General features: G+C 41.4%; 1 protein-coding gene across 1 annotated transcript in view; it reads right to left on the bottom strand.

The window, feature by feature from the left end:
- LOC122810253 (c-Maf inducing protein) overlaps positions 1-25671 on the bottom strand; it is a gene marked incomplete in the record, with an annotated part of 1337359 nt that overhangs the window by 549157 nt on the left and 762531 nt on the right. The window contains 1 exon segment of the mRNA XM_044081790.1: positions 10924-11028. Within this exon segment, the coding sequence (XP_043937725.1) occupies positions 10924-11028 (105 nt within the window).

The following is a 25671-nucleotide window of genomic DNA, read 5'->3' as shown; positions in this document are numbered from 1 at the left end:
CAGTTTTTGTGGCCACTTGTTTGAAGTAGGCTGTCAAATGAATTTGTTTCTCTGGCGTGAGGAAAGCCATCTGGGAAGTTGTATTCAAGCTTGCTCCCAGGAATACAATTTGTTGACAGGGTACCAGGTGTGATTTCTTTTCGTTTATGGTGTACCTCAGACAAGTTAGCACCCTTTGTACAAAGGCCAGATGTTTCAAAAGTATGTCCTGGCTTTCTGCCTGAATTAGACAATCGTACAGGTATGGGTATATTTGAATATTTCTTTGCTTGCAAAATGCAATGACTGGAGCTAGGCACTTTGTGAATACCCTGTGGGCAGTAGATAAGCCAAAGGGCAGTGCAGAGAACTGATAGTGTGTGTAGCCTGCTTTGAAGCGTAGGTATCCTCTGCAAGATTCCCTGATTGGGATGTGCAGTTATGCTTCCTTTAAATCTAGTGTTGCCAGCCAGGCATCTTTGCCTAGCACAGGAAGCAACTGGTGAAGAGTCAGCATCTTGACTTTTGAATTCGCCAAAAAGGTGTTTAGGGTAGACAGGTCCAGGATAGGACGCCATGAATTCTATTTTCTGGGTACCAGGAAAAGTCTCGAGTAGAAACCTTGTCCCTTTTCCTCTTCTGGTACAAATGAATAGCCCCTATGCTTAAGAGGGAGAGTACTTGCTTTTGGGCCTCTGCCCACTGATTTGGAAGTAGATTCAGCCAACCTTTTGGAGTTGGTAACATGTGGAAGCGAAGTCTGTATCCTTGGGGCACTTTATTTAAAACCCATTTGTCCTGGGTAATGAGTCCCCAGTTCTTTGCATGAAGTGCAATCTTTCCCCCCAAAGGGGCAGACAGTTGAGAAGTACTTGGAAGTTTTAAGAAGAAGTCACTGAGACAGTTTACCATAGGGGGAGTTTTATTGCTCCCAGATTTGGAAGTGGAGGCCCCCCCACTGCTTAGTCCTGTGCGTCCCCTCGGACTGAAGCCTGGGTACTCTGCTGGAACTGGGTTTGGACTGAGAAGGTCTGGAAGGGGCAGGAAAGGACCAATTCTTAGAAGGCCAATGCCTACTAAATCTTGGAGTTTGTACTTGTAAAAAATCTTTAACAGTTTGCATAGATTTGGCTTTTTCCTCCATCTTTTTAAGAACTTCTTCTGCCTTGTTGCCAAACAGGTGGTCCTGATTTAAGAGAGCATCCAGTAATTTTGCTTTAACATGATCTGGCAAGGATTGCACCTTAAGCCAAGCATGAGTTCAAAGTACAGACCCAGTTACAGCAGCCGTGCAAGATGCCTCTAGTGAATCAAAACCACATTGCAAAGTATGTTTGCCAACTTGTTCAGCAGAATGCATTAAATCCTGTAAATCCTTATTTTCAGCACAATCAGGAATCATCATTTTCTGTTTAAGCAATCCAATAATATGCTGCTGATACTTTAACATATGAAACTGTCAATTCAAGGCCCTAATGGCCAAAGTTGCAGAAATGTATACCTTCTTACCCCATCTATCCAGCACCCTGGAGTCTCTATCAGAGGGGGTAGGATTTTTGGCAGTAGTAGCTTTAATGCCCTTGGGTCCCTTTGAAATGGTTTCAGGATCCGCAGTAGGATTTTTGAAAAGGAACTTGTGAGAGATAGGAACCCTGTAATATCTATCAGGTTTTCTGGGAGCAGGAGGTAAAGAGTCAGGGGCCAAGCTAGATTAAAAAAAGGCATCATCAACAATGTCCAGTACGGGAGGTATAGCTAAAGGCCTGTGCTGGGGCAGGAGTAAGAAATCCCTAAGCCTCTTTTTAGAATCGGAGAAATCCTGACTTTCCCAATAAAAATGCTTCCAGAGAGCATGCAAGGTTTCACCAAAAGAGAAATCCTCTGGGCGGGGGGAAGCAGAGGGAATAAGAGTCCTCGGCATCAGAATCCTCATAGGTAGATAAGGGTAAACCCTGGTCATCAGAGGAAACAGAAATTTCAGAACTCTGGTCAGAAGTATCATAAGCAAACTCAGTCCTAGGTCTCTTAGAGGGGGAAGGTTGGCTTCCCCTGATTAAAGTAATAAGGTCTTCAGCCATTCTTTTAATTTGTTTTTTAGGCATACAGGCCTGACCATGCGGTCTGGGCATCAGTTTTCTAGGCATGGTTTGAGTTTTAGGCCTTGAAGAAGAACATGGCATTGGTTTAATATGCAAGTCAGAAGGCCTGGATGTACCCTCAGAAGCCGGTGCCTGCACAGCGGCTCCGGACCCATCCAAGGTAGAGACATCCGCAGGTTCCACAGTTGAAGCAATTTGTGGCATACCGGACTCCGAATGGGTCTCAGTAGAGTCCTGCGAATCTGAAGTAGTGGGTATTAGGGGCTGTGAAAGCACCTCACTGAGTACCAGCGAACTGGCGACTGGCTTAGGAGAAGCGTTGTTGGCAGTTTTGGATCTAGACAGCCTGTCTCTGTCTTTATCTTTTTGTTTTTTCAGAATGTCGGTAGTCGGATGGCTTACCGAAGACATACCAGGATAATTGAACCAAGCACCAAAATATTTAGAAGCGAAAATATACCGATGATGGATAGTTAATGGTTTTAAATAAGGCACAAAACAGACAGCGAGGTATGTCGTGGTCAGGGTCTAGGCAAGGAATACAGTATGAATGAAAATCTTTAAGAGGTATTTGCTTTCCACAAGAAATGCAATTATTTACTTTTACTGACATCGGTTTAGAGCAAGAAAAAGTTTCACGATGGGGTACTTAGCTTTTAATTGAAGACTTTGGTTCTGAAACTCTAAAACCAAAATTTCAGGAGTAGGTCGACCGGCACTTGCGAACTGCTTCTGCTTCGGGCACCACATGGCAAGAAAGACTGATGTAATGGTGTCGGCTGCATGTTTTATACCCCTGACGACCTGACATCATGGAAGAACAGACAGCAACCGACGCAGGACCCAAGACTTTGTTAATCAGGCCAATTGAGGGCTACTGCAAGCAGATAACCCAAATGTGATGACTGCAACAACACGAAGAACATCCAAGGTTTGGAAACCTCCACTGAAATGTAATATGGATCTTGTCTGACTATACAACCATGATTGTCCCTTCTGAGCTTTATGTAGTGCTGTAAGCCATATAGTGGCATCTGCTGACTGGGTCTCTAGTAGGGCCAGTCAACTAGTTCTGCTCTAGCAGGTTGAATATTTAGATTCTTTAGAGCTTTCTTTCACGATTTCAATATTCCGTTTTCTTTAGTCAAACTATTCAATCTTCCTTTTGGTAGACAGTTGTTTTAACATTGCTAGTACACTATCACAGCCATTTAACTATGATAAAACTCCTACAAACGCTAGAACTGTGGCCCTACAAAGCCTCCACCAGGCTTTTCCAGGAAGGGTTCACTATAGCTTGGAGTGAAGGTATCTCTAACTAGTTTTGTACTTGTCACACTGTCTGAAAACAGTATTCCTAAAGACCACTAGCATATTCTGCAAATTCAGCCAGGAAAAGGGTGTTACTGCAGCTTGAATCTCATTTTTCCATGTGGCACCATTTAAGAGATCCAAGCAACAACAGAGTTGCACTGAGAAGGAAAACATCACAATTGTACTTCAGACTACTGATCAGGACAAGGCGAAGACTGAAGTACAACTTTATCTTGGTATCCTCAATGGCTGTGCCAGCTCATATCCAATGATGGAAGTAGGATGTTACTGAGCTTGAAATGAATGGCTATGGCACACATGTTGGTATTAATGATGACATTTATAAGGAGACTGAAGGAACTGTTCTTAATGGCAAGGAAAAGGTTCAGATAATAGCTTCATTTTCCTAAAAAAAGCAAAGCCTTTACAATTTTCTCTCAGAAAACTTTCAGCTGATTCTTTTGCTTTGCTTGGGATGGCAGTTTTGATGCTACATTTTACAAGACCTTGGACTTGACGGTAGGTATTACATTCTGTAGAATCCCGGAACTTTTTTGGACGTTATTAACTATACTGCATGCTCATTACAGCAGAAATATATTATCTCCCAAAACTGTTTCTTTCTTCAACTGCTGATGTGATCTCCTGCTGGAAGCAGCTAAACCACCAAAACAAGCTGAAATTGTATAGATTTAGGGCATCTACTTTCACCAACTAACCACATTCACAGTGAAGGGAGGGGGTCCTAAAGATAACTGCTCAGTTACAGCAGAAGTTGTAAAACTGTAGACCCCCCTCCCCAATGAAGGTACTGGATAACAGGAACAAATGTCAGTACTAGTTTGATGCCACATGCCCTGCAAGACTTGCTGTCTGCAACTTGAAGCCTTAATCTAACTTATTTCCATCTACTGAACCACACAACTTAGCCTGTTGGAGATCCAAGGGCCAGTGCATGCAGTTTCTACGAGAAATGGCCATCCCCACCATGTTGCACTGGTTCCTATACCTTCAAAGACATTTGTCCAGTATGAACTATTTCTATTGACTACCCTCTTTGAACCACACCTTCTACAAATAAACTACACAAGAATATGAAACTTCATTCATCACATCTCCAAGGACAAGTGCAATATGCAACTCTCTTCATCAAGACAACAAATTTTGTTTTTCTTTTTAAAGGGTTGCGTTTACTGGACAATTACATTTCAGGCATCACATGACCTGAGTAGTTATGGTAATGCAGCTCATCAAACTGGGTGATCCAGTGTTTGAATACTATACAAATACTCAATTACTTTTTGCATACTGTTTTAAGCTTTAAGCAACCAAAGCTGAACTGTTGGTCAAACATAACTCAGCACTTTTACGTACCTTAAACATCAACAAGCTAGAACACCCACAAAACAATAACTAGAAGCAGAATTAATAAATTAATATGTGGTGACATAACCCTATATGCCTATGCTGCATAAACATCCAACAAAATTAAGCATATACTAGTAAACATAAAAAAAAGTACAGTTTTGTACCTACCATAAATGTAGATGTCCGATAGGAATGCATCTGCAGTCCTTACAAATGGGTTGTCCTGTCGTGAGGCAGCCCTTCGGTTGGCCGGATTCCAAAGTCTGGGTCTGGCCTCGGCTGGTGTCGCACTTCACCCGACGTCATAGCTGCAGTTATTCGGGTATAAAGGCATCAGCCGACGCCATTTTCCTCAGTGTTTCTTGCCCCAGATGCCAGGTGCCCTCTTGGAAGGCTAAATTTGGATAAATGCAAATGATTCCAAATAGTAGAGAGCAAACAAAAAATAAGCATGTATGTACATATATACAAACAAATACACCATAATAGATTCCCCCAGCTAGCTATAAGATGGGCAAATACCCTAGGAGTACCACAGAGGGGAAGGTGGGTGGGTAATCCTGACTGCAGATGCATTCCTATCGGACATCTACATTTATGGTAGGTACAAAACTGTACTATGTCCTTCAAGGATGCATCTGCAGTCCTTACAAATGGGTAGAATACCATAGCCAAACTGGGGGAGGAGGAAAAATAAAGTTATGGTGTAGTTAGGATCCCTTGCAAAACAGCAGTGGCAAAACCTGCTCGGGATCTAGAGTATAAAGGTAAATTATAATGCTTGGCAAATGTATGCACGGAGTTCCAAGTAGCAGCCTCTAAAATGTCCTTGGTAGCCACTCCTCGTAAGAAGGCTGTGGTAGTGGCTGTAGCCCTTGTAGAGTGAGGCCTGATGTTTTCTGGAGTTTTCTTTCCATGGTAGGAGTAACAAAATCTAATGCAATTTCCTATCCACTTGGAGATTGTCTGTTTTGAAATTGCTTTTCCTTCCATTCCTGTTGCATATGCTACCAGTAGCTGGTCAGTTTTTCTATTGCCCTTGGCCCTGTCCAGGTAGTAGCGTAATTGTCTATGTACATCCAAGGTATGCAACAGTCTTTCTCCCCTGTTCTGTGGGTTGGGGAAGAATGTAGGTAGGTGGATAGCCTGGTTTAAAGACACTCTGGAGACCACCTTAGGCATAAAAGTAGGATTTGTTCTCATGGACACTATCTTGACGGAAGACCAGGAAGGGTTGTACTGCCATTAATGCCTGTAGTTCAGATACCCTTCTAGCTGAAGTGATTGCCAGCAGGAAAGCAGTTTTCCATGATAAGTATTGTAATTCTGCTGTTGCTGCTGGTTCGAAAGGAGGAAGTGTCAATTTTTCTAGCACAAAGTTCAAGTCCCATGCTGGTAATGGTGGCTTCCTAGGAGGTTTTACATTTTTAATTCCTCTCAGAAACTGCCTGAGCAGAGGATGTGAGAAGACAGGAGGATCCAAGTCATATTCTGCTGAAATAGCTGATGCATGAATCTTGATGGAGGAATAGGACAGGCCTGTGTGGAAGAGCTCTGCCAAGTATTCCAGGATGTTGGCTATGTTTACCAGTGACACATCTTCTCCTTTTGCAGTACTCCAAATGAGATATCTTTTCCATTTTGCTGAATAATTTTTACTTGTTGAGGGTCTGCGAGCCTCAAGGATAATGTCTTTAACCCTTTGGGATAAATTTGGGTTAATTGATCTTATGCAATGTTCCAGGCAGCCAGCTGCAGAGTTTTCAGGTTTGGATGCAGGATGTTGTAGTTGTTCTGTGTTAACAGCAAGGGAACCAGGGGTAGTGGCCATATTTGTTCCCGAGACATGCTCCTCAGTAATGGGTACCAATGTTGCCTTGGCCAGTCTAGAGCTATCAGAATGATCCTTGGACGGTCCTCTTTGATCTTCAATAGCACCTTGTGCATCAAAGGAAGTGGTGGGAATGCATATGCTGTCAGGTTTTTCCAACTGAAAGATAGGGAGTCCACTTTCCAAGCAAGTGGGTGGTACGTCCTTGTGCAGAATTTCTTTAGCTGGTGATTGCGTGGGGATGCAAATAAGTCTATTTCTGGGAGTCCCCATTTTCTTGTAATAGTTTTGAAGATGTCCGGATGCAGCATCCATTCGTGGGCATCCGTGGTAGTCCTGCTTAATATGTCTGCTAGAATGTTTTCTTTTCCTGGTACAAAAATTGCTTGTAACTGAATGTTGTAGCTCAGGGCCACATTCCAGAGGGTCCAGTGCCATCCGGCATAGAGGATACGAATGTGTGCCTCCCTGTTTGTTGATGTACCACATAACTGTGGTGTTGTCTGTCCTTATCATCAATTGACCTTGTCGGAGAAATGGTCTGAATGCCTGAATTGCCAGTTTTACTGCCAGCATTTCCTTTAGATTTATGTGTAGGTGCAGCTGGTCTTGAGTCCATAAGCCTTGTATGCACTTGTCCAGCATGTGGGCCCCCCAACCGAGGTCTGAGGCGTCCGTCGTGATGGTTTGGCTTGGATGAGTGCTGTGGAAGGGCAATCCTGTGTTTGATTGACAGGCCTGAGCCCACCAAAGGAATTCTTGCTTCAGGCATGGAATTATTGGAATTTGGGTTTCTAGGCTGTGCTTGTGTTGAGACCATAAATTCCTTAGGTACCACTGTAGTTTTCCCATATGCAGTCTGGCATGAGGAACCAATATTATGCAGGATGCCATGAAGCCCAAGGCTTGCAGTACTTTTCTTGCTGTTAGATGGTTCTGCTTTGTTAATGTCAAGAAGTAGAGAGGTAGTTGCTCCTGTTTTTCTACTGTTAGGAATGCCATTTGTTTTGATGTGTCCAGCTCTGCACCCAAAAAGGTTATTCTTTGGGATGGTATCAGCCTTGACTTTTTTATATTGACTGTATATCCCAGGGCTTGTAGCAGGTAAATGACCCTTTGTAAGTCTTCTGCTAGTTTGTTTTTGTTGTCCGCTTGTATCAGGCAGTCGTCCAGGTAGGGGTAAGATTTGGATTCCCTGAAGCCTGCAATGAGCAATTACTGATGCCAGGCATTTCGTGAACACTCTGGGCGCAGTAGATAAGCCAAAGGGCAATGCTGAGAATTGATAATGCTCTGATCCTGCAAGAAATCTGAGGTATCTTCTGCAATTTGGTCGTATGGGAACGTGCAGGTATGCCTCCTTGAGATCTAGAGTCACCAGCCAAGACTCCTTGCCCAGCATGGGAAGAAGCTGCTGTAGAGTCAGCATTTTGAATTTTGGAACAATGAGGAATGTGTTTAAAGCGGACAGGTCGAGAATAGGTCTCCATTTGCTCTCTTTTCTTGGTACCAGGAAGAGTCTGGAGTAAAATCCCTTTCCTTGCTCCATATTTATCCATTTCCTTGCGTGCATGGTTAAAAGAGCAGGCCTTACCAGACCATGTCAAGTCCAAACTATTAGATGCTCCTATGGATAAGATCAATTTGTTTGGCTCTCCTTTTCCACAGCTCTCATCCTTAATAATTGAGATATTTGTTTTAGAGCTTCTGCCTTTTGATTTGGAGGTAGGTTTGGCATTCCTCTCTTCCCTGGTAGAGTATGGAAATGAAACCTGTAGCCTTGATCTATTGTCTGTAAAATCCACTTGTCTCTTGTGATGTAATGCCAGTTTATTGAAAATAAGGCTAGCTTCCCGCCTAAGGGTGCTTCTAGTTGTTCCCTGGTAGGCGGTGCCAGAGCCAAGTCACTGTGATTGTCCTGTAGTTGTGGTGGTGGCTGCGTCTGTGGCTGTACTTCGCTGGTTGTTACTCTGCCACTGGCGTCCCCTGTAGGCACCCCTGGATTGGCTTCTGCCTCTTGAACGCCTATTCCTGCCTCTCTGAGCTCTGGAGGAGTCTGGAAAGGACCAATTCTTGGAGGGCCAATTCCTGCTAAACCTTGGCGGTTGGACCTGTAAGAAATCTTTTACTGTTTGGACAGATTTTGCCTTCTCTTCCATCTTCTTCAGCACCTGTTGTGCAGGAGAGCCAAACAAATTGATCTTATCCATAGGAGCATCTAATAGTTTGGACTTGACATGGTCTGGTAAGGCCTGCTCTTTTAACCATGCACGCCTTCTGATAACTGTGCCAGTAATGGCTGATCTAAAGGAAGCTTCCAGTGCATCATAGCTGCATTTTAAGGAATGGTTACTGACTTGCTGAATGTTATGTAACATTTCCTGAACAGATTTTTTGTCTAATGGTTCATCAGAGGACAGTTTTTTGGTTAACTGGTCTAGCATAAATTCTTGATACTGGATCATGTGAAATTGACAGTTCAAGGCCCTAGCTGAAAGAGTAGCAGAAGTGTAAACTTTTTTACCCCATCTCTCTAAGGATCTGGATTCCCTTTCTGAGGGGAGGGGGTTCTTAGCAGAGGTAGCTGCTACAGCCTTAGGTCCTTGTGAGATAATCTCGGGATCTGCAAAAGGAGCCTTATACAAATGGTAATGCGTGTCCGGGACCCTGTAGTATCTATCAGGCTTAGCAGGGGCCGGAGGTAGAGAATCAGGAGCAGTGCAAGCATCATTAAATGCATCATCTACAACAGAAAGAACTGGAGGTATGGCTAAAGGCCTATGTTGTGGTAAATGCAGAAAGGTTCTTAGCCTTTTTCTGGAGTCTGAAAAATCCTGGCCCTGCCACTGAAATTGTTCCCTCATAGCATGCAAGGTTTCCCCAAAGGAAAATTCCTCAGGCGGAGAGGCAGAAGGGATGGACTCTTCAGCATCAGAGTCTTCATAAGGGGAGAAAGGAGCCTCTGGAGGGTCTGTATCATCTGAATCATCAGAGGAATCATCTGTAGAAAGTGGCTGAGGGGGCTCTGCTCTAGGCCTCTTCTCTGGAGGTGGCTGAGAGGCCCTGTCTGGTTGAGGTTGGGATCCCCGGATTAAAGAAATGAGATCCTCTGCTAAACTAAGCATTTGAGAACTGGAGCTAGGCCTGTGAGAGGGGGTCTTAGCAGGCACAGTTTTAGTAGCTTTAGCTGCTTTAGCCCTGGCAAAGGCCTTAATGGACATGGCTGCAGGTGGCCTAGCAGCTCCAAGTGCAGGAGTTGAAATATCCAAGGGAATAGTGTCAGATAATTCCTGAGAAACTGCAACAGCAGGTGGGTTTTCTGAAGCAGATTCCACAAGGTTGGAAGAGGCCTCGGTAGAAGGTAAGTTTTCGGCCGAAGGAAGAACCGCTTGCTCGGTTTCAGCCGAAACCGAGACACTCGCGGTTGGCTTAACCGCGGTTTCGGCCGAAACCGCGGACTGCGAGTGTCGGTCCTTTTCCTTGCGCTTTTTAGACATTTGTGTAGTCGGAGGATCCGACGGCATAATATAAGCAAAATCGGAGCCGAAAAACTCCTCAGCAAATTCAGACCGACGTCTAAGCGTCCGCCGGTTAAAAGAAGCACAGGCTAGACAAGCTGCTACGTCATGGTCTGGGCCTAAACAGGGTAAGCAGTAAGAGTGGAAATCTTTATGAGGTATTTGTTTCCCACAAGTTAAACAGTTATTCACTTTTTCTGACATCGGCTGAGGCAAGAAAGAGTCCCCAACGGGGTACTTAGCTTTTTAGAAGTCTTCGTATAGTATTCGGTAGTAGTAATCTCTGGTTCTGACCGACCAGCACTTGCGAACAGCTTCTGCTTCGGGCGCCACGCGGCAAGAAAGACTGAGGAAAATGGCGTCGGCTGATGCCTTTATACCCGAATAACTGCAGCTATGACGTCGGGTGAAGTGCGACACCAGCCGAGGCCAGACCCAGACTTTGGAATCCGGCCGACCGAAGGGCTGCCTGACGACAGGACAACCCATTTGTAAGGACTGCAGATGCATCCTTGAAGGACATCAGTATACTGTGCATTATACAATCATCTCAAGGTTAGTGCACATAATTACTGTTCATATTCAGTTTACATTGCACAAAATTGATGTATTAAATACAAAAGATGCATATCATCTATTGTTATACAACTGACAAACAATGTATAGCAAGAAATACCTTTTTACATTAACAAGAGAGTTAGAGATTCTGTTATAGACAACAAAATCCAGGTAATTAAGAATACAATCACAAGTAAACTTGCAAAGGCTTGGATACAATCATAGAAAAAAATGAAAAGTTTAATGCCATACTAACCTGTTGATATATTCTTCATAGCAGGAATAAATAGCAGCTAGGCATACAGCTACAAGATTTGGTAGAACTCTTGGATGAGGGCACTGTCCAGTTGGGCCATGCATACTGCAAAACAATACAAATACTTAATTTCAGCCAACAAGTTTAACAGCCAGCAGTTTTACATACTGCACAGTTAACACTACTTATGAAAATCATTTCCTTTGTTTTTGAAATACAGCAAAGTCTACAAACATGCAGAACACTAACCAAACGTGTTCTTTTACAGAGTACAGGAAGTCATATGTGCATATAAGGTATGCATGACAAACTTTTCAAATCATCTTTAAACTGCATCAATATCACTCCTGTATCAGTAAAGTACATTGATGCTTTATACTATGCAACAATCAGGTCTTAATTTGTTGCTTCTACAATACTAGCTACTTGGTTTGAAAAGTAGTGCAGCTGTTAGCACTGCAGCATCAAAGTGTTTTGCTACCCAGTTTGACTCTGAGCAGTGTCTCCTGTCCAGAATCTGAATGAATTTTCACTGGTGCTCCAGTTTTCTCCCACACCCCAAAGCCATGCTACAGGTGAAGTGGAGACCACTGAATATGTCCATAGGTAGATGTGCAGTATGGTAAATTGTGTGTGTGTGTTTCTGTCCAGGATCAGTTTTTCTGCCTTTAGCCCGGTGACTGATGGCACATTCCACTTCCCCTTGACCATGAAATACATAAACTGGGAATGTTAGAATAAATGAATAATTATCAAATCAAGATGACTCATTCCTTGTACTTTTACATTAATATACAGAATGGCTGAATACCTAAAAAAAACACAGCAACCTAAATATGGAACTCTTTACTCAGTGTAACAACTGCTGGCAGTTTTTCCAACTCCAATATTATATAACTGATCACTTGCTTTATAACTGTCCATCTTCAACTATACCTCTTGTAATTTCCTAAGATACCACTGATCACCAAGGAAATGCAATGACAAAAATGGTCAAGTAATACAACTGAAACAAATCAAAAATATGAAACAAGGAAGTCACCAAAAAACAAGTAATTGAGGCAAAACAAACTGTAAATGAACATTACATTGAGGTATATTATCTATTACGGAATGGATTAAATATGAAGGTGAACTGTTAAGCAAGTACAAATTCCAAATGCATCGAGTTCAGGGATTTTCAGCAGCACACATATGAACATGTGTACTGATCTAATTAGTCTGCAGGGGAAGGGATTACGTTACAAGCACATACTTGTTCGGAACCTAGCAGACACTTACTGCTTTCAGTGAAAGCAAGGTATGATGCAATGCTAACCTACCTGTTGCACAGTACTGATACAGAAGGAAGAACAGGGGTTTTCGATAAAGACAGTAGACCTCTGTCCCTATTTTAGAGGACTGTACCTGTCTTCAGACCTGACTCACTCCTGCACATGAAGTGCCTACTTTTGGAGGTATGTGCTCATTTTTAGACTTGCTCTACCCCATTCACAGAATTTTATGAATCTCCCTCATCATATGACTTTGAAGCCATCTAGTACACAGAAAAACATACTACATGACCAACACACTAGTGACAGCAACAACTTGACAAACATCTTGCATCTCCCTTTTGCAGAAACAAATGGAATTGAGAATCATGAATATGCACTTCAGGAATTGAAGAAGACCCACTGTCTTAGTAGGTGGGTAATATGCAAGTTATCATAATCCAAAAGAAAAATCCAGCACTAGGAGAGGATCAAAAATTAAATAATTTTGTTGTGGCAGACCCAAAAATCCATAAGCAGCAACTGGTTTCGGCTTAAGAAGAGCCTTCTTCAGTCCAATAAACTTATTTAATGTTTGATCCTCTCCTGGTGCTGGATTTTTCTTTTGGATTATGATATTTATGGTTTAATCCGTGCACCTTGTCTTCCCTGCGTGTATTTGGTTAGGTCTACAATATGCAAGTTACTACACATTTAAGTCAAAGGGATGCTTGACACGAAAAAAAAACATTAAAATGAAGTCATCCTTGTACAAGTCTGTGCTACAAATGAGCATGACATGTGACAGATGATTGTGTGATGATGAATTTTACATTCAGGGAAACTTTAACTAAAAAGTTGTCATAAACCAAAACACAAATCAAGTCTTCTTTTTATCCAAGAAATAGCAAAAGTTTTGGCTCCTCTGGCACAGACTTTGCCCCTAGAGCATTCCCCTTCTGAGACTGTAACATCTCCTTTGACTGGGAAAAAGTCACATATACAAACTACCCACAAATAAAAGCTGTGGTGATTAGTCTTCAACACAAAAATGTAGCTAGGGGTGGGGCAAAGGGGGCAACCACTCTGGGTATAAGGTGTTACGAAGTACTTTTGGCAATACAATCTTTTACTTTTTCCAGTAAGGAACTGAATTCCAAAACTGGCCTATTGTGCTTGTTTCAGTGTTTTAACTGTGGTATACATTGTAGCAAGCTCTCTTGTTAAAATACGTAAAATTCAAATTTTAAGACGTTCTCTCTCTCTGTCTCTCCAACTCAGTTTAGTGTTGAGGGGCAGCACAGTGCAGAGGACCTACAGGACTTTGTGCTTCTTAAGAAAGAGGCAAGGAGCACCAAGCTGGCAATAACAGACCTTATTTATTTATTTACTTATTTTTTGCTCCTGAACTTAGAGTTGATAGGTGCCAGATCAATGACTGTCAACAGGTTCAGCTACAGCTCTGCTTGAACTCACCAACTCCCAATGAAAAGCATGGCCATGAGCTGCGGTAGTGTTGTCACCTCACAGTAAGACGCTCTCTTGTTCGACTATCAGCTAGAGCGTCTTCTGCGTGGAGACATGTGTGAATGGGCGTACATTCGTTGAAGGTTGTGCATCAGGGTTGGCAACTCGGTACATAAAAATCAACTGCCAATCATTAGCGGACCGGAGTTCTGCTGTGGCGACCTCTAACTGGGAAAAGCCGAAAGACACAACAACCAGTATACTCATTTGTGCTGGAAATACAGTAAACTAAGCCTTGATGTGAACATAATCATGTTAACAGACACTAAAAAGTTTTATATTTTTCATCTTTTGTTGCTTTCTTTATATGTAAAAGCTGGCAACACAAATCAGAAAAAAATATTAAGAATTTGCTATATGATACTATTTCAAACCCTTCAAAGTCAGACTTTTCACTGTCTGAATGTCCATAATGTTTGCAAAATCAGCTTTGTAAATGTTCTTGCTTTACATGTCATTAAAACAGTCACAACTTGCTTTTCACCAGATGCATGCACATCATCATTGCCCTTTATGTACAACTTACCCTCTTCTAAACCATCCACTGCATTGTTTACATTGTATTTAAAAAAATCTGTATTTTTTACAGTATCAGAGAAAATGGCATCACATGCTGCGTTGACACACTTGACAACCAAACTTATCTCCATGCCTGGAAGACATCAGATCACACTGTTTCATGTTTACATGGCCTATTGAGGCAAGTGCTGCTTGCATCTGTTCTGCTTTCTTCTTAATATTGTCAGTGATATGACATTTAAACAAGTTCCAAACAAGCACTGATGGCTTTTTCTGAAACACTGTGCCTGCTTGGAATTTCAAGACTTTGTTCAATCACTTGCTTACTCCTTTCTTATCTATTCATCTTTTTGGATGCACACAGATGACAATCACTCCAAAAGAATGATTAATATTTTTAGAAACATCTTCCTTCTAGATACAAGCATGGAAAGTAGCCAGCTCTATTGGTGTAGCCAGACTATGGTGTAGGAGGCCTAAGAGCAATTAGTAACTCAGACATCTGTTGGAGCTCATGGGGGAGGAAGACGTATGACTAGGCATTTTCTTGCTCACTTCTTCTAGAAGAGAGGAAGTGGGACATGCCAGGGGCACACCTGTTTCATGAGCACCACTGGTGACACCAGAGCCATGGTGAACAGAAGATACTGCAGTAGGTGGACATGCAAAAAGTGAAGCATCACTATGTAGGTGAGTGAGGGCACTTCCCTTATGACAGCATTACAAATCCAACTGAGTGATCTCACTCAACATGCCAGTGAGAGCTGTTATCAAAAACCAGAAAAGTCATTGCATGCTGCAGTATGATGGCTCCTCTCTTGACCTGTCCCAGTCTGCAGTACATGACTCGCTTACACCCCCCGAGAACTTCCACATGGACAGCTGGGATACCTCCAGATATACAGGTTCTCCCTGCAAGAGAAATCCTTTCAGGACCAGTCACAATGTGGTCTGCCATACGGTGGGAGAAATGCAGAAGATGGAACTAAAAGGATCTTGTATTGAACTGCCTACTCAAAGTCATTGACAGAAGTGGGCAAAAAAAAATAGTAATAATAGTGGGACCCAGGCTTGTCCCTCTAGCTAAACATGATAGGACAATAACAAAGAGCAGCATTTCATGTCTTGTTGTTTTCAACAAAACTGGATGCCTGCCATATCAATCCTCAGAGGCATTTCACCTGTCATGCCAAAAACTGTTCAGTTCATAGCCATTTCAGTTTATACTGTTTAATAATACAGTAATAGAAGGCCATAACCATGCTGTCCAGTTCCTTTGAGAGTTTCGACACAATTTTAGCCTTCTGACAAAGACACAGACATTTTGTTTTCATAAAATGGGAGCACCAGCTTATAAATGCCTTAAAGGAACTGATGTATTCTGCTTCATACTTTTATTTTCCTTCGAACATCTGTAGCTCTCTTGGTCAGACATTTTAAGTTACAATTGAGCCATTCTGTTAACCGTCATTAATCCAGCCATACAATATATTCTCTGACTCTTTCAATGATATCACTTTAAATCTCCATTTTTTTTAGTTTTAGGAACACTGTAAATATGTACTTTTTTCCAGTCACCAAATTCTCGGCAGCAGCATAGCTGTTAGTGGTTTCAGCATAGTCAATGACATTAAAGTTAACATCAGCATTAAAAGATGATAATTTTTGCTTGTCCTTCAATGTGCTAATTTTCCTATCATTAAGCTCTTCTACACTGCACCCGCAGTAAATGTAAACTGCTGACATGTTAGAGAATGCCTAAATGTAGGCATGGCTCATGAGATGTAGCATATGTTTGCAAATAGAACAGAGCTGTAGCGAAGGAAAGCACCATGTTTTTATTTACCAGTAACTTGCATTTGCATTCTGTTTTCCTTTGAGTATACTTGCATACAACAATATTGCAAATAAATGCATAGATACTTACAAAAGAAAACAGACTCCTGGTATTTTTTCACACAGTTGTTTATATGTACCAGAACTAAGAAAGACTTGTAGGACAGTTTTAATTGCTATTTTTATCTTCATAAGCTAGTGATATCTGCACTTCAGCAGTTTTCCATTCCTTTCATTCATTCATTCTCTAACTACCAGTACTCATTTTACGGTTACATAATTTTTGGGAAGGTTCCACTATGTCTTGTTCAGTGTCAAGGGGGTCAAAGTTTCAATCAAACAAAATCAATCAGTTGAAGCCCCTCTGTATCCTCTTACTTAGATATACTTACTCACAAAACTAAATTAAAAGCCCCAAAACTTTGAATCATTGCTGCAGTACAAAAATAAATTGAGCCAGCAATGATTCTTGAGATAAAACAGGGAAACACACATCCAGTTAATACTCAGCCAAGGGTAGACAAGCCACGGGTGCCTCATATAAGAGAGCTATGTAAGAGTCAGCAAAGATGTGGTAAAAGTGCCCAAAATGTAACTAGTAATCCAAAATTAGGCACCAGAGACCAGCAGTTCCAACACACAAGTGATTTAATGTTCAAACACAGCAAAAGGAGCACACATCCACAAATATTATGAATTCCTCAAATCAAGCAAGCCCCACATCATGTGGAATACACGTGAACAAATCCACTACATCAAGTGTAATGAAAGTACTTGTGTTGGATTGTTGTTCATTGCTTATGCGTCTTAAAAAAATCCCATGAATACGGAAATTTGTTAAGGAAAACAAAAACAAAAACTTTAGAACCATGAAACCTGACAAGGGTGGAGGGGTTGTTTTAATGGATCATATCAGCTATGAAAGCAAAATGTTTGACTTGCTCAATGATGAAGAGACATACGCTAGAGTTTCCTTGAACGAAGTCAACACTGCATACAAAAAGATTTCTGTGTGTCTAAATGACCTAGTGATAGAGGAGCTCATAGACATTGAGACTTGTAACTTTTTAAATGTCTACAAGCCCAGAGTACCCTCTATCTTTGGCATACCCAAGGTCCACAAAAGTATTACTGACCCACCGCTTAGGCCTATTGTCTCTGCGGAAGGATCAGTAACTGCACCTTTGGCAAAATATATAGATTATAATCTAAAAAAACACAGTTTTCAAAAATGAGAATATTCTCAAGGATTCAGGGGATTTTTTAAGACGCATAAGCAATGAACAACAATCCAACACAGGTACTTTCATTACACTTGATGTAGTGGATTTGTTCACGTGTATTCCACATGATGTGGGGCTTGCATGGTTTGAGGAATTCATGTTATTTGTGGATGTGTGCTCCTTTTGCTGTTTTTGAACATTAAATCACTTGTGTGTTGGAACTGCTGGTTTCCGGTGCCTAATTTTGGATAGCTATGTAAGACTCCTCTTTAACCCTTTAGAACAGAACAGATTGGAGAGCAGGGATCAGAAACAATAGATCACAGAGATTAACTAGTGTGTGGATATCCAAAAGTGCTTTTGTACAGAGAGGGTTGTGGACTTGCTGAATGAATACTTGAATGGTTGGTGGAGAGGGGATCCACATAGGCATACATGACAGAATGGAACACACACACACACACACACACACACACACTACCATGAGGAAAGAAAAGAGGGGAGGAAGCTAGAAAAGCCTACAAGAAACAAGCTACGAAGAACCCCGTGAAGGTATAGAAAAGGTAAAGGTTAGGAGCAAAAAGGATAGCTATAAAAGTCCAAAAAGTTAATTTTACTCTCTAAACTGCAACAATTCCACAATGGAGTGAATGGAGCTCAGACCATGCTGCTTCCTCTTAGGTGGCAAACAAGATCTGAAGGGAGACGGGGGCATTATGGGTAAGGGGAGGAGCATGGAGCTCGGAGCCATAGCTGGAAAATGCGGCTGTGTCAGATCTGATATGGATCCGAGGACCCACAGGTTGAAGAGCAAATGAGTAAACTACTTCAGATCCTACAATTTTGTACTATACTAGAAAACCTGGAATGAATAGATTTAATTTTATTTTATTTTAGCAAAGTACAAATAAGCAACTAAACACATTCCAGCACAGGATTTGTTAACTGAGGGGGCACAGTGTGTGTGTGTGTGTGTGTGTGTGTGTGTGTGTGTATTATGTATACACACACACACACACACAAAATACCTGGCCAGAAGAAAGCAACAAAGTTCTGGTGAATCATGCCAACAGAAAAAGCTGCTCCTGACAAAACTGTGGTAGAAGGGAGAGGTATCAAATGGAGACAACACAGTGTTTGTGTAAAAGTAAGTTTACCCCTGCAATCAGAATATATTGAGAGGCAAGTATGAGATTCATGTTACTATATTTCAATATTTTCAACATATTTTTTTTCTGTAGGATCAATGGCATTTTGGATATAGAACAGGCTTAAGAGGAAAAGTTTAACCAGTATGCTGGAGGGAGTCTGCTTCATATGACAATAACAAAAGTCCACATGCAGAGTATGCCACTAAAACTGTTTCCATTTACATTCGAACAATGGAAAGTGCTAGAATGACAAAAAAATAAAAAAGAGGAGCCCATCAGAAGAATTAGGAATAAAGTGGGCTTGAACCCCAGAGCAGTGTTGGGAGTTAGAGAGGCTGAAGACCAGCAATAATGTGAAATTAGTGAGTAAATCAACAAACTGCAAAGTGTCATTCTCTTAGATGCAGTTTAAGCAAGAGAACCATGGTTCTACAATAAGTGGCTAATAACATGGAATTTTGTTGACTATGTTAAATTGGTGGGAGAACTCTAAACAAAATTCCATTTTATCATTAATGTTTAGATGAGCAATGGGACTGAAGAAATTACTGTAATTATAGAGTTATTCATGTAAAAACTGTAATTTCCTGATGTGAATTGCATCTTACATTGCAATGCAATTCTGTATGCTATGCACAAATATTCTAAATGTAAGATGATGGGGTTATCAGTGACTGTTGTTTATGCTAGGGATATTAAAACAAGAAAGTAATGTATCCAGGCTATACCTTGTAACAAGATAAGAAAATCTGGAAATAAGCAATATAATGCTGTGATCCTCAGCTAATGGGGGAAGAAAAAGTGTATATATATATATATATATATATATATATATATATATATATATATATATATATATTAAAATGTAACAATTAACCCGGTTTCTTACAGGTGGGAGTCTAGATGAATGTTCTTATTTTAAGCTACATACAATGGATTTTTTTATGAAAACCAGATAGAAAAATAACAGAAAAGATGAAAATCATAAAATGTCAGCATTTTTGAAGTTACTGGCTCTTAAGTTTCCATTAGTACCTACTTTTAATTGAAGACCAAAAACAAAATGGGTGTAAACAAATAATCATAACAGGTTTGATCATAATGAGTCTACAGGTGCAAATTGTTTAGACCTTTCCTGTTAAATTATGTGTTCTGAGAGAGGTGTACAATAAAAATTAATAATTAATATTTAAACAGGAACTGGCAATCAGTTTAGTGAAAATAAACGAGGTCTGAAACTGTAGGACGTGAATAGTTTTGCAACTAATTGCCTCTCTGGCAATCTTAGTATTTCAGTGCTTTAAATATAATAGTCCATTATTTAGCTTATTTATTTAAGGGTAGCCAGTGCACTTTCTCTTATGGATAAAAGCTAAACTGACTGAGAGCATGCAAATATTTTTTACATCTGGGAAGGGAATAGAAATTGGACAACAGACATCTAACTGGGAACAATGGCTCTAACATGCCTTTTGAGCATGATTAAACTTAACTTTAGCGTAAGAAATGCCTTGGGGTGCAGATATCTGTTTGTGGCAACTGCCCCTACATGGAGGATAAATTCCATTTTTGAAACGTGCATACAGTTTTCTGCATTAACGGAGTTAATACAAGTTGGAAGGTTTAAAAATGTATTCGTTTTTTTTTTTGTTTCTTGACTGCTTTTGTTGAAGTGAAAAGTCTGGGAAAGTTTCTTGGGTTCAGAGATGAGAAGTGGTGAATGCATACAAGAGCAGCCTCCAAATAGTGTGTGCATGTAAACTGCAAGTTGGAAATGGATATTCAAAAGAACAGTCATGTATAAAATTTGAAAGTAAAAGCTTTTTTATCAGAATGGCTGCTGTTTCAATATTAACATTAAATTTAAATGGACAAAAAGCAAAAATAATTTAATTATATGAACAAGTGTAGGGTGCAAATAGTAATGTTACAGGATGTGTATCTGGATAGAAATGAACATGTGAATTTGGAAAAGGAATGATTTTAAGATGGATATTCAGCAGAGTTATCAGGGACAAAGGAAAGGGCAAAGATTGTGGGATGGGTTTTCAAGAGTGATAGATGAGTGAGAAAAGACAGTAATGTTAGCTTTATAGTAGTAAATGATTACTGACATGGCAAGAGGAGTATGCTGATATGTACTTATATTTCACTTAAAACTACTATTATGGAGATTAAGAGAAATTCAGAAATAAGCTTTCAATATAGAATATCATTTGTGGTGACTGGATTCTGTTTGTAACAGTAAGGATGTATTAGAGAGGGAAAATATAATAAAAAGGTAGTAGATTTCCGTAGTAGTATATGAGAATGTTTGGTATAGAATATGTGACTTCGTCATCAGGAGCTTGGACAAAATTTAAACATTATTCTTCAAAGTACAATAATAGAACTAAACTGGAGAGAAACTATACATTATAGGAGCATGTGTATTTAACTGAAAACTTTTGACATGCACAGCTAAGTATTACAGATGATGCACTAATAAAAACAATGCTAAAGATTGAGTATAATTATGTAAAAAAGTACAGTTGTGTACCTACCATAAATGTAGATGTTCGAGTGTATTCACTGTTGCAGTCATTACACTTGGGTTATCCTGCTGGCAGGCTACCCGCAGTCGGCCTGAATTCCAAAGTCCTGGTCCGGCGTTGGTTGCTGTCGCCTCTTCCCTGACGTCAGTGCGCCAGGGGTATAAAAGATGCAGCTGGTGTCATTTTCTTCAGTTTTTCTTGCCCCAGATGTCAGGTGCCCCCAAAAGGGTAGGCTAAAAATTCTGCTCATAAAAAAGCATGTACTAACATAAACATTGCCTTCATCTACAAGCAAATACACCACATAGGTTGTATAGACTAGAGAAGTACAGATAAGTCCCAGCAATGAAAGGGGGATGGTGGGAGGGTAACCTGGGCTGCAACAGTGAATACACTCGAACAATTACATTTACGGTAGGTACACAACTATACTATGTTCATCGTGTTTCAGTGTTGCAGTCATTACACTTGCGTTGAATCCCAAAGCTGAGGTTGGGTGGCTGGGCCTAAATAGAATTAGGAGTGGCTATGAGGCCCTGCAGAACTGCAGTGGCAAAGCCTGCTCTGGATTTAGAGTAAAGAGATAAGTGGTAGTGCTTTGTAAAAGTGTGCACTGAAGTCCAAGTTGCAGCCTCCAAAATGTCCTTGGTTGGTACTCCTCTGAGGAAAGCTGCTGCTCTGGTTGAATGTGGCCTAATGCCCTTAGGCACTGATTTGCCATGTTGTGAATAGCAGAAACGAATGCAGTGGCCTATCCATTTTTAAATAGTCTGCTTTGAAATAGCTTTTCCTTGTGATCCTGCAGTATATGCCACTAAGAGTTGCTCAGTCTTTCTGAAAGCTTTAGTTTTGTCCAAGTAGAAGCATAGCTGTCTGTGTATGTCCAAAGAATGCAGAAGTCTCTTCCCCTTATTCTGTGGGTTTGGATAAAAGGTAGGCAAATTAATGGTTTGGTTAAGAGCCACACTGGACACTACCTTAGGCATAAATGTTGGGTCTGTCCTTAGAGAAACTCTGTCGGGAAAATAAAAGGTTCCACAGCCATAAGTGCCTGTAACTCTGAGACTCTTCTTGCTGAGGTTATTGCTAGGAGCAGAGCTGTTTTCCATGATAAGTATTTTATCTCAACTGTATTGGCTGGCTCAAAAGGAGGCAGTGTGAGCTTTTCCAAGACAAAATTGAGGTCCCATGCAGGTGTTGGAGCTCTCCTTGGAGGTCTTATGTTTTTGGCCCCTCTGAGGTACTGCCTTAGCAGTGGATGTGAAAAAATAGGTGGGTCCGTATTGTAATGAGCTGAAATGGCAGAGGCATGGATCTTAATTGATGAGAAGGATAGGCCTTTGTTCAGCATCTCAGTTAGGTATTGTAAAATCTGAGGAATATTTGGTAGAAGCGTGTCCATTCCTTGTGCCTGGTTCCAAGCACAGAATCTCTTCCATTTTTCTGCATAAGATTTTCTGGTGCTGGGCCTCCTGGCCTCCAAAACAACATCCATAACTGCTTTAGAGAGAGGTGTGTTCTAAATGGTTACATTATCAGCCATGCAGCCAGATTTAGGGTTCTGAGTTGGATGTGCAGGATCTGATTGTTTTGTTGGGTCAGCAAGTGAGGAATTTGAGGTAATGTCCAGGCTGGGCCTTGTGACAAGCTCTTTAGGATTGGGTACCAGAGCTGGCGTGGCCAGTCTGAGGTAATCAGTATCATTTTTGGCTTCTCTTGTCTGACCTTTAGGAGTACCTTGGGGAAGAGTGGCAGTGGAAGAAAGGAATATACTGTAAGGGTTTTCCAGCTGAATGATAGGGTGTCCACTTTCCATGTTTGTTTGTGATAAGTCCTTGTGCAGAATCTCTGTAGTTGGCAGATGTGAGGGGAGGCAAAAATATCTATGTCTGGGCATCCCCATTTCCTTGTTATGCTGAAGATTTGCGGATCTAGTTTCCACTCGTGAGGATCCATGAGGTTTCTGCTTAGTTTGTCTGCCAGAGTATTTGTCTTTCCTGGCAGGAATTGTGCTTGCAGGTGTACTTGATAAATCAATGCTGTGTTCCACAAAGTCATGGCTAGTCTGCAGAGGGGGTAGGAATGTGTGCCTCCTTGCTTGTTTATGTACCACATGACTGTAGTATTGTCCGTCTTTATCAGCAGTTGTCCTGGATGAAGTAGATCCTTGAAGGCTGTCAGGGCATTCTGTACAGCTAGCATCTCTTTTTGATTGACATGAAGATGCATTTGACTTGCGGGCCATGTGCCCTGAATACAATTTCCTGCCATGTAGGCCCCCCAGGCATAATCTGATGCATCTGTTGTTAGTGTCTGCCTGGCTGTGGGTAAAGTGAATGCTGTCCCTTGTTGTGGTGACAGGCCTGTGCCCACCATGTTGCAGGCAGGGAATGAGGGTAATTAATGTTAACAGGCTGTGACAATGTTGAGTCCAAACACTTTTCAGATACCATTGTAGTTTCCTCATATGCAGTCTTGCATATGGAATTAGTAGAATGCAGGATGCCATGAAGCCCAAAGCCTGCAGAATTTTTCTTGCAGATAACTGGGTCTTTGTTGCCATCATTTTGAAGTAAGATGTCAGTTGCCTTTGTTTGTCTGGCGTGAGATAAGCCATCTGGGCAGTTGTATTTAAACTTGCACCCAGGAATATTATCTCTTGAGAGGGTACCAGTTTGGATTTCTTTTCATTCACTGTGTACCCTAGGCAAATTAGTAATCTTTTTACAAACGCCAGATGCTTCAGTAGAATGTCCTTGTTCTCTGCTTGAATAAGGCAGTCGCCCAAGTAAGAATATATTTGTATTCCTCTTTGTCTGCAAAATGCAATTACTGGTGCCAGGCATTTTGTGAAGACTCTGGGCACAGTAGATAAGCCAAAGGGCAGTGCAGAGAATTTTTAGTGCACTGAACCAGCTATGAATCTGAGGTATCTTCTGCAAGACTGTCTGATTAGGACATGCAGGTATGCCTCTTTGAGGTCCAAAGTTACAAGCCAAGCCTTCTTGAGCAGCATGGGCAGAGGCTGTTGCAGAGTCAACATTTTGAATTTTGGAACCTCCAGAAAAAAGTGTTTAGAATAGACAGGTCCAGTATTGGTCTCCAGGCTTTGTCCTTTCTGGGTACCAAGAAAAGTCTTGAGTAAAATCCTCGTCCCTGCTCTTGCTGTGGTACTCGCTGAATAACCCTCACATCCATGAGGGATGAAACTTGCTTTTGTGCCTCTGCCCATTGATTGTGTGGCAGGTCTGGCATACCTTTTGTCTTTGGAAGGGTGTGAAAGTGGAACCTGTAGCCCTGAGACACTATATTCAAGACCCATTTGTCCTGGGTGATCATGTGCCAATTTTGTGAAACAAGTGCTAGTTTTCCCCCTAAGGGTGCTGCCAAAAATCTTACTGGCAAAGGGAAGTCATTGGGACTGTTTCCTCTATGGCTGTGATTTGTCTTCTCCGCTTTTGGAGGTAGAAGCACCCCATTGTTTAGGCCTGTATGAGCCTTGGGGCTGGGATCTGCCTCTAGGGCGTCTGTATCTGCCTATCTGTGGCCTGTCTGACACTGGAAAGGACCAATTCTTAGCAGGCCAGTTCCTGCTAAATCTGGGTGGCTGTACCTGAAAGAAATCCTTAATGTCTGCTTAGATTATGCTTTATCCTCCATTTTCTTCAACACCTCTTCTGCCTTAACACCAAACAAAGTATCATGCTGTAATGGAGCATCCAATAATTTTGCTTTAACATGATCAGGCAGATTCTGTTCCTTTAACCAAGCATGCCTTCTAATGACAGAACCCGTAACAGCGGCCCTGCAAGAGGCCTCCAGTGAATCAAAACCACATTGCAAAGTATGCTTTCCCACTTTTTCGGCTGCATGCAATAAATCCTGCATTTCCTTGTTATCAAAACATTCAGAATTTGTCAACATTTTCTGTTTTAGCAGTGACATTACGTATTGCTGATATTTAAGCATATGAAACTCACAATTTAAAGCCCTTACAGCCAAGGTAGCTGAAGTGTAAACTTTTTTCCCCCCATCTGTCCAGTGCCCTAGAATCCCTGTCAGAGGAGACAGGGTTTTTTGCAGTGGATGCCTTGACCCCTTTAGGACCCTGAAAAATAGTTTCTGGGTCAGCAGCAGGGTTTTTATATAGAAATTTATGAGAGTCTGGAACCCTGTAGTATCTGTCTGGCTTAACAGGTGCAGGGGTAAAGAGTCAGGAGACAGGCCGGACTCTGAAAATACATAATCTACAATGTCTAGAACAGGTGGAATAGCAAGAGGTCTGTGCTGAGGTAGTAAAAGAAAGTCTCTGAGCCTTTTCTTAGATTCTGAGTAATCTTAGCTCTCCCAGTGAAAATGCTCCCTCATGGTATGCAGGGTTTCACCAAAAGAATAATCCTCAGGAGGAGAGGCTGAAGGAATAGATTCTTCAGCATCAGAATCCTCATAGGGAGGAAGAGAGTATACCTGTTAAGAAGAGGAGTCAGAGGAAATGGAAACCTGATCAGAAGAGTCATATTCTGTGTCTTGCCTAGGCCTCTTATCAGGGGGGGTATGGGAACCCCTGATTAAAGTAATTAGGTCTTCGGCCATTTTAAGCATCTGTTTCTTAGTCATGGAAGTCTGTCCAGGAGAATGCCGTACTTCTTTCTTTGTCTTCAGAGCTGTTTTAGTCTTTGCCTTTGAAGCTGAGGTTGGCTTGACA

This window comes from Protopterus annectens, chromosome 8.part1 (assembly GCF_019279795.1).
Source record: "Protopterus annectens isolate FY-2018-M chromosome 8.part1, PAN1.0, whole genome shotgun sequence".
In the NCBI taxonomy this organism is placed as follows: domain Eukaryota; kingdom Metazoa; phylum Chordata; order Ceratodontiformes; family Protopteridae; genus Protopterus; species Protopterus annectens.
The sequence above is the reverse complement of the archived record's forward strand: the minus strand, read 5'-3'. Positions and strand labels throughout refer to the sequence as shown.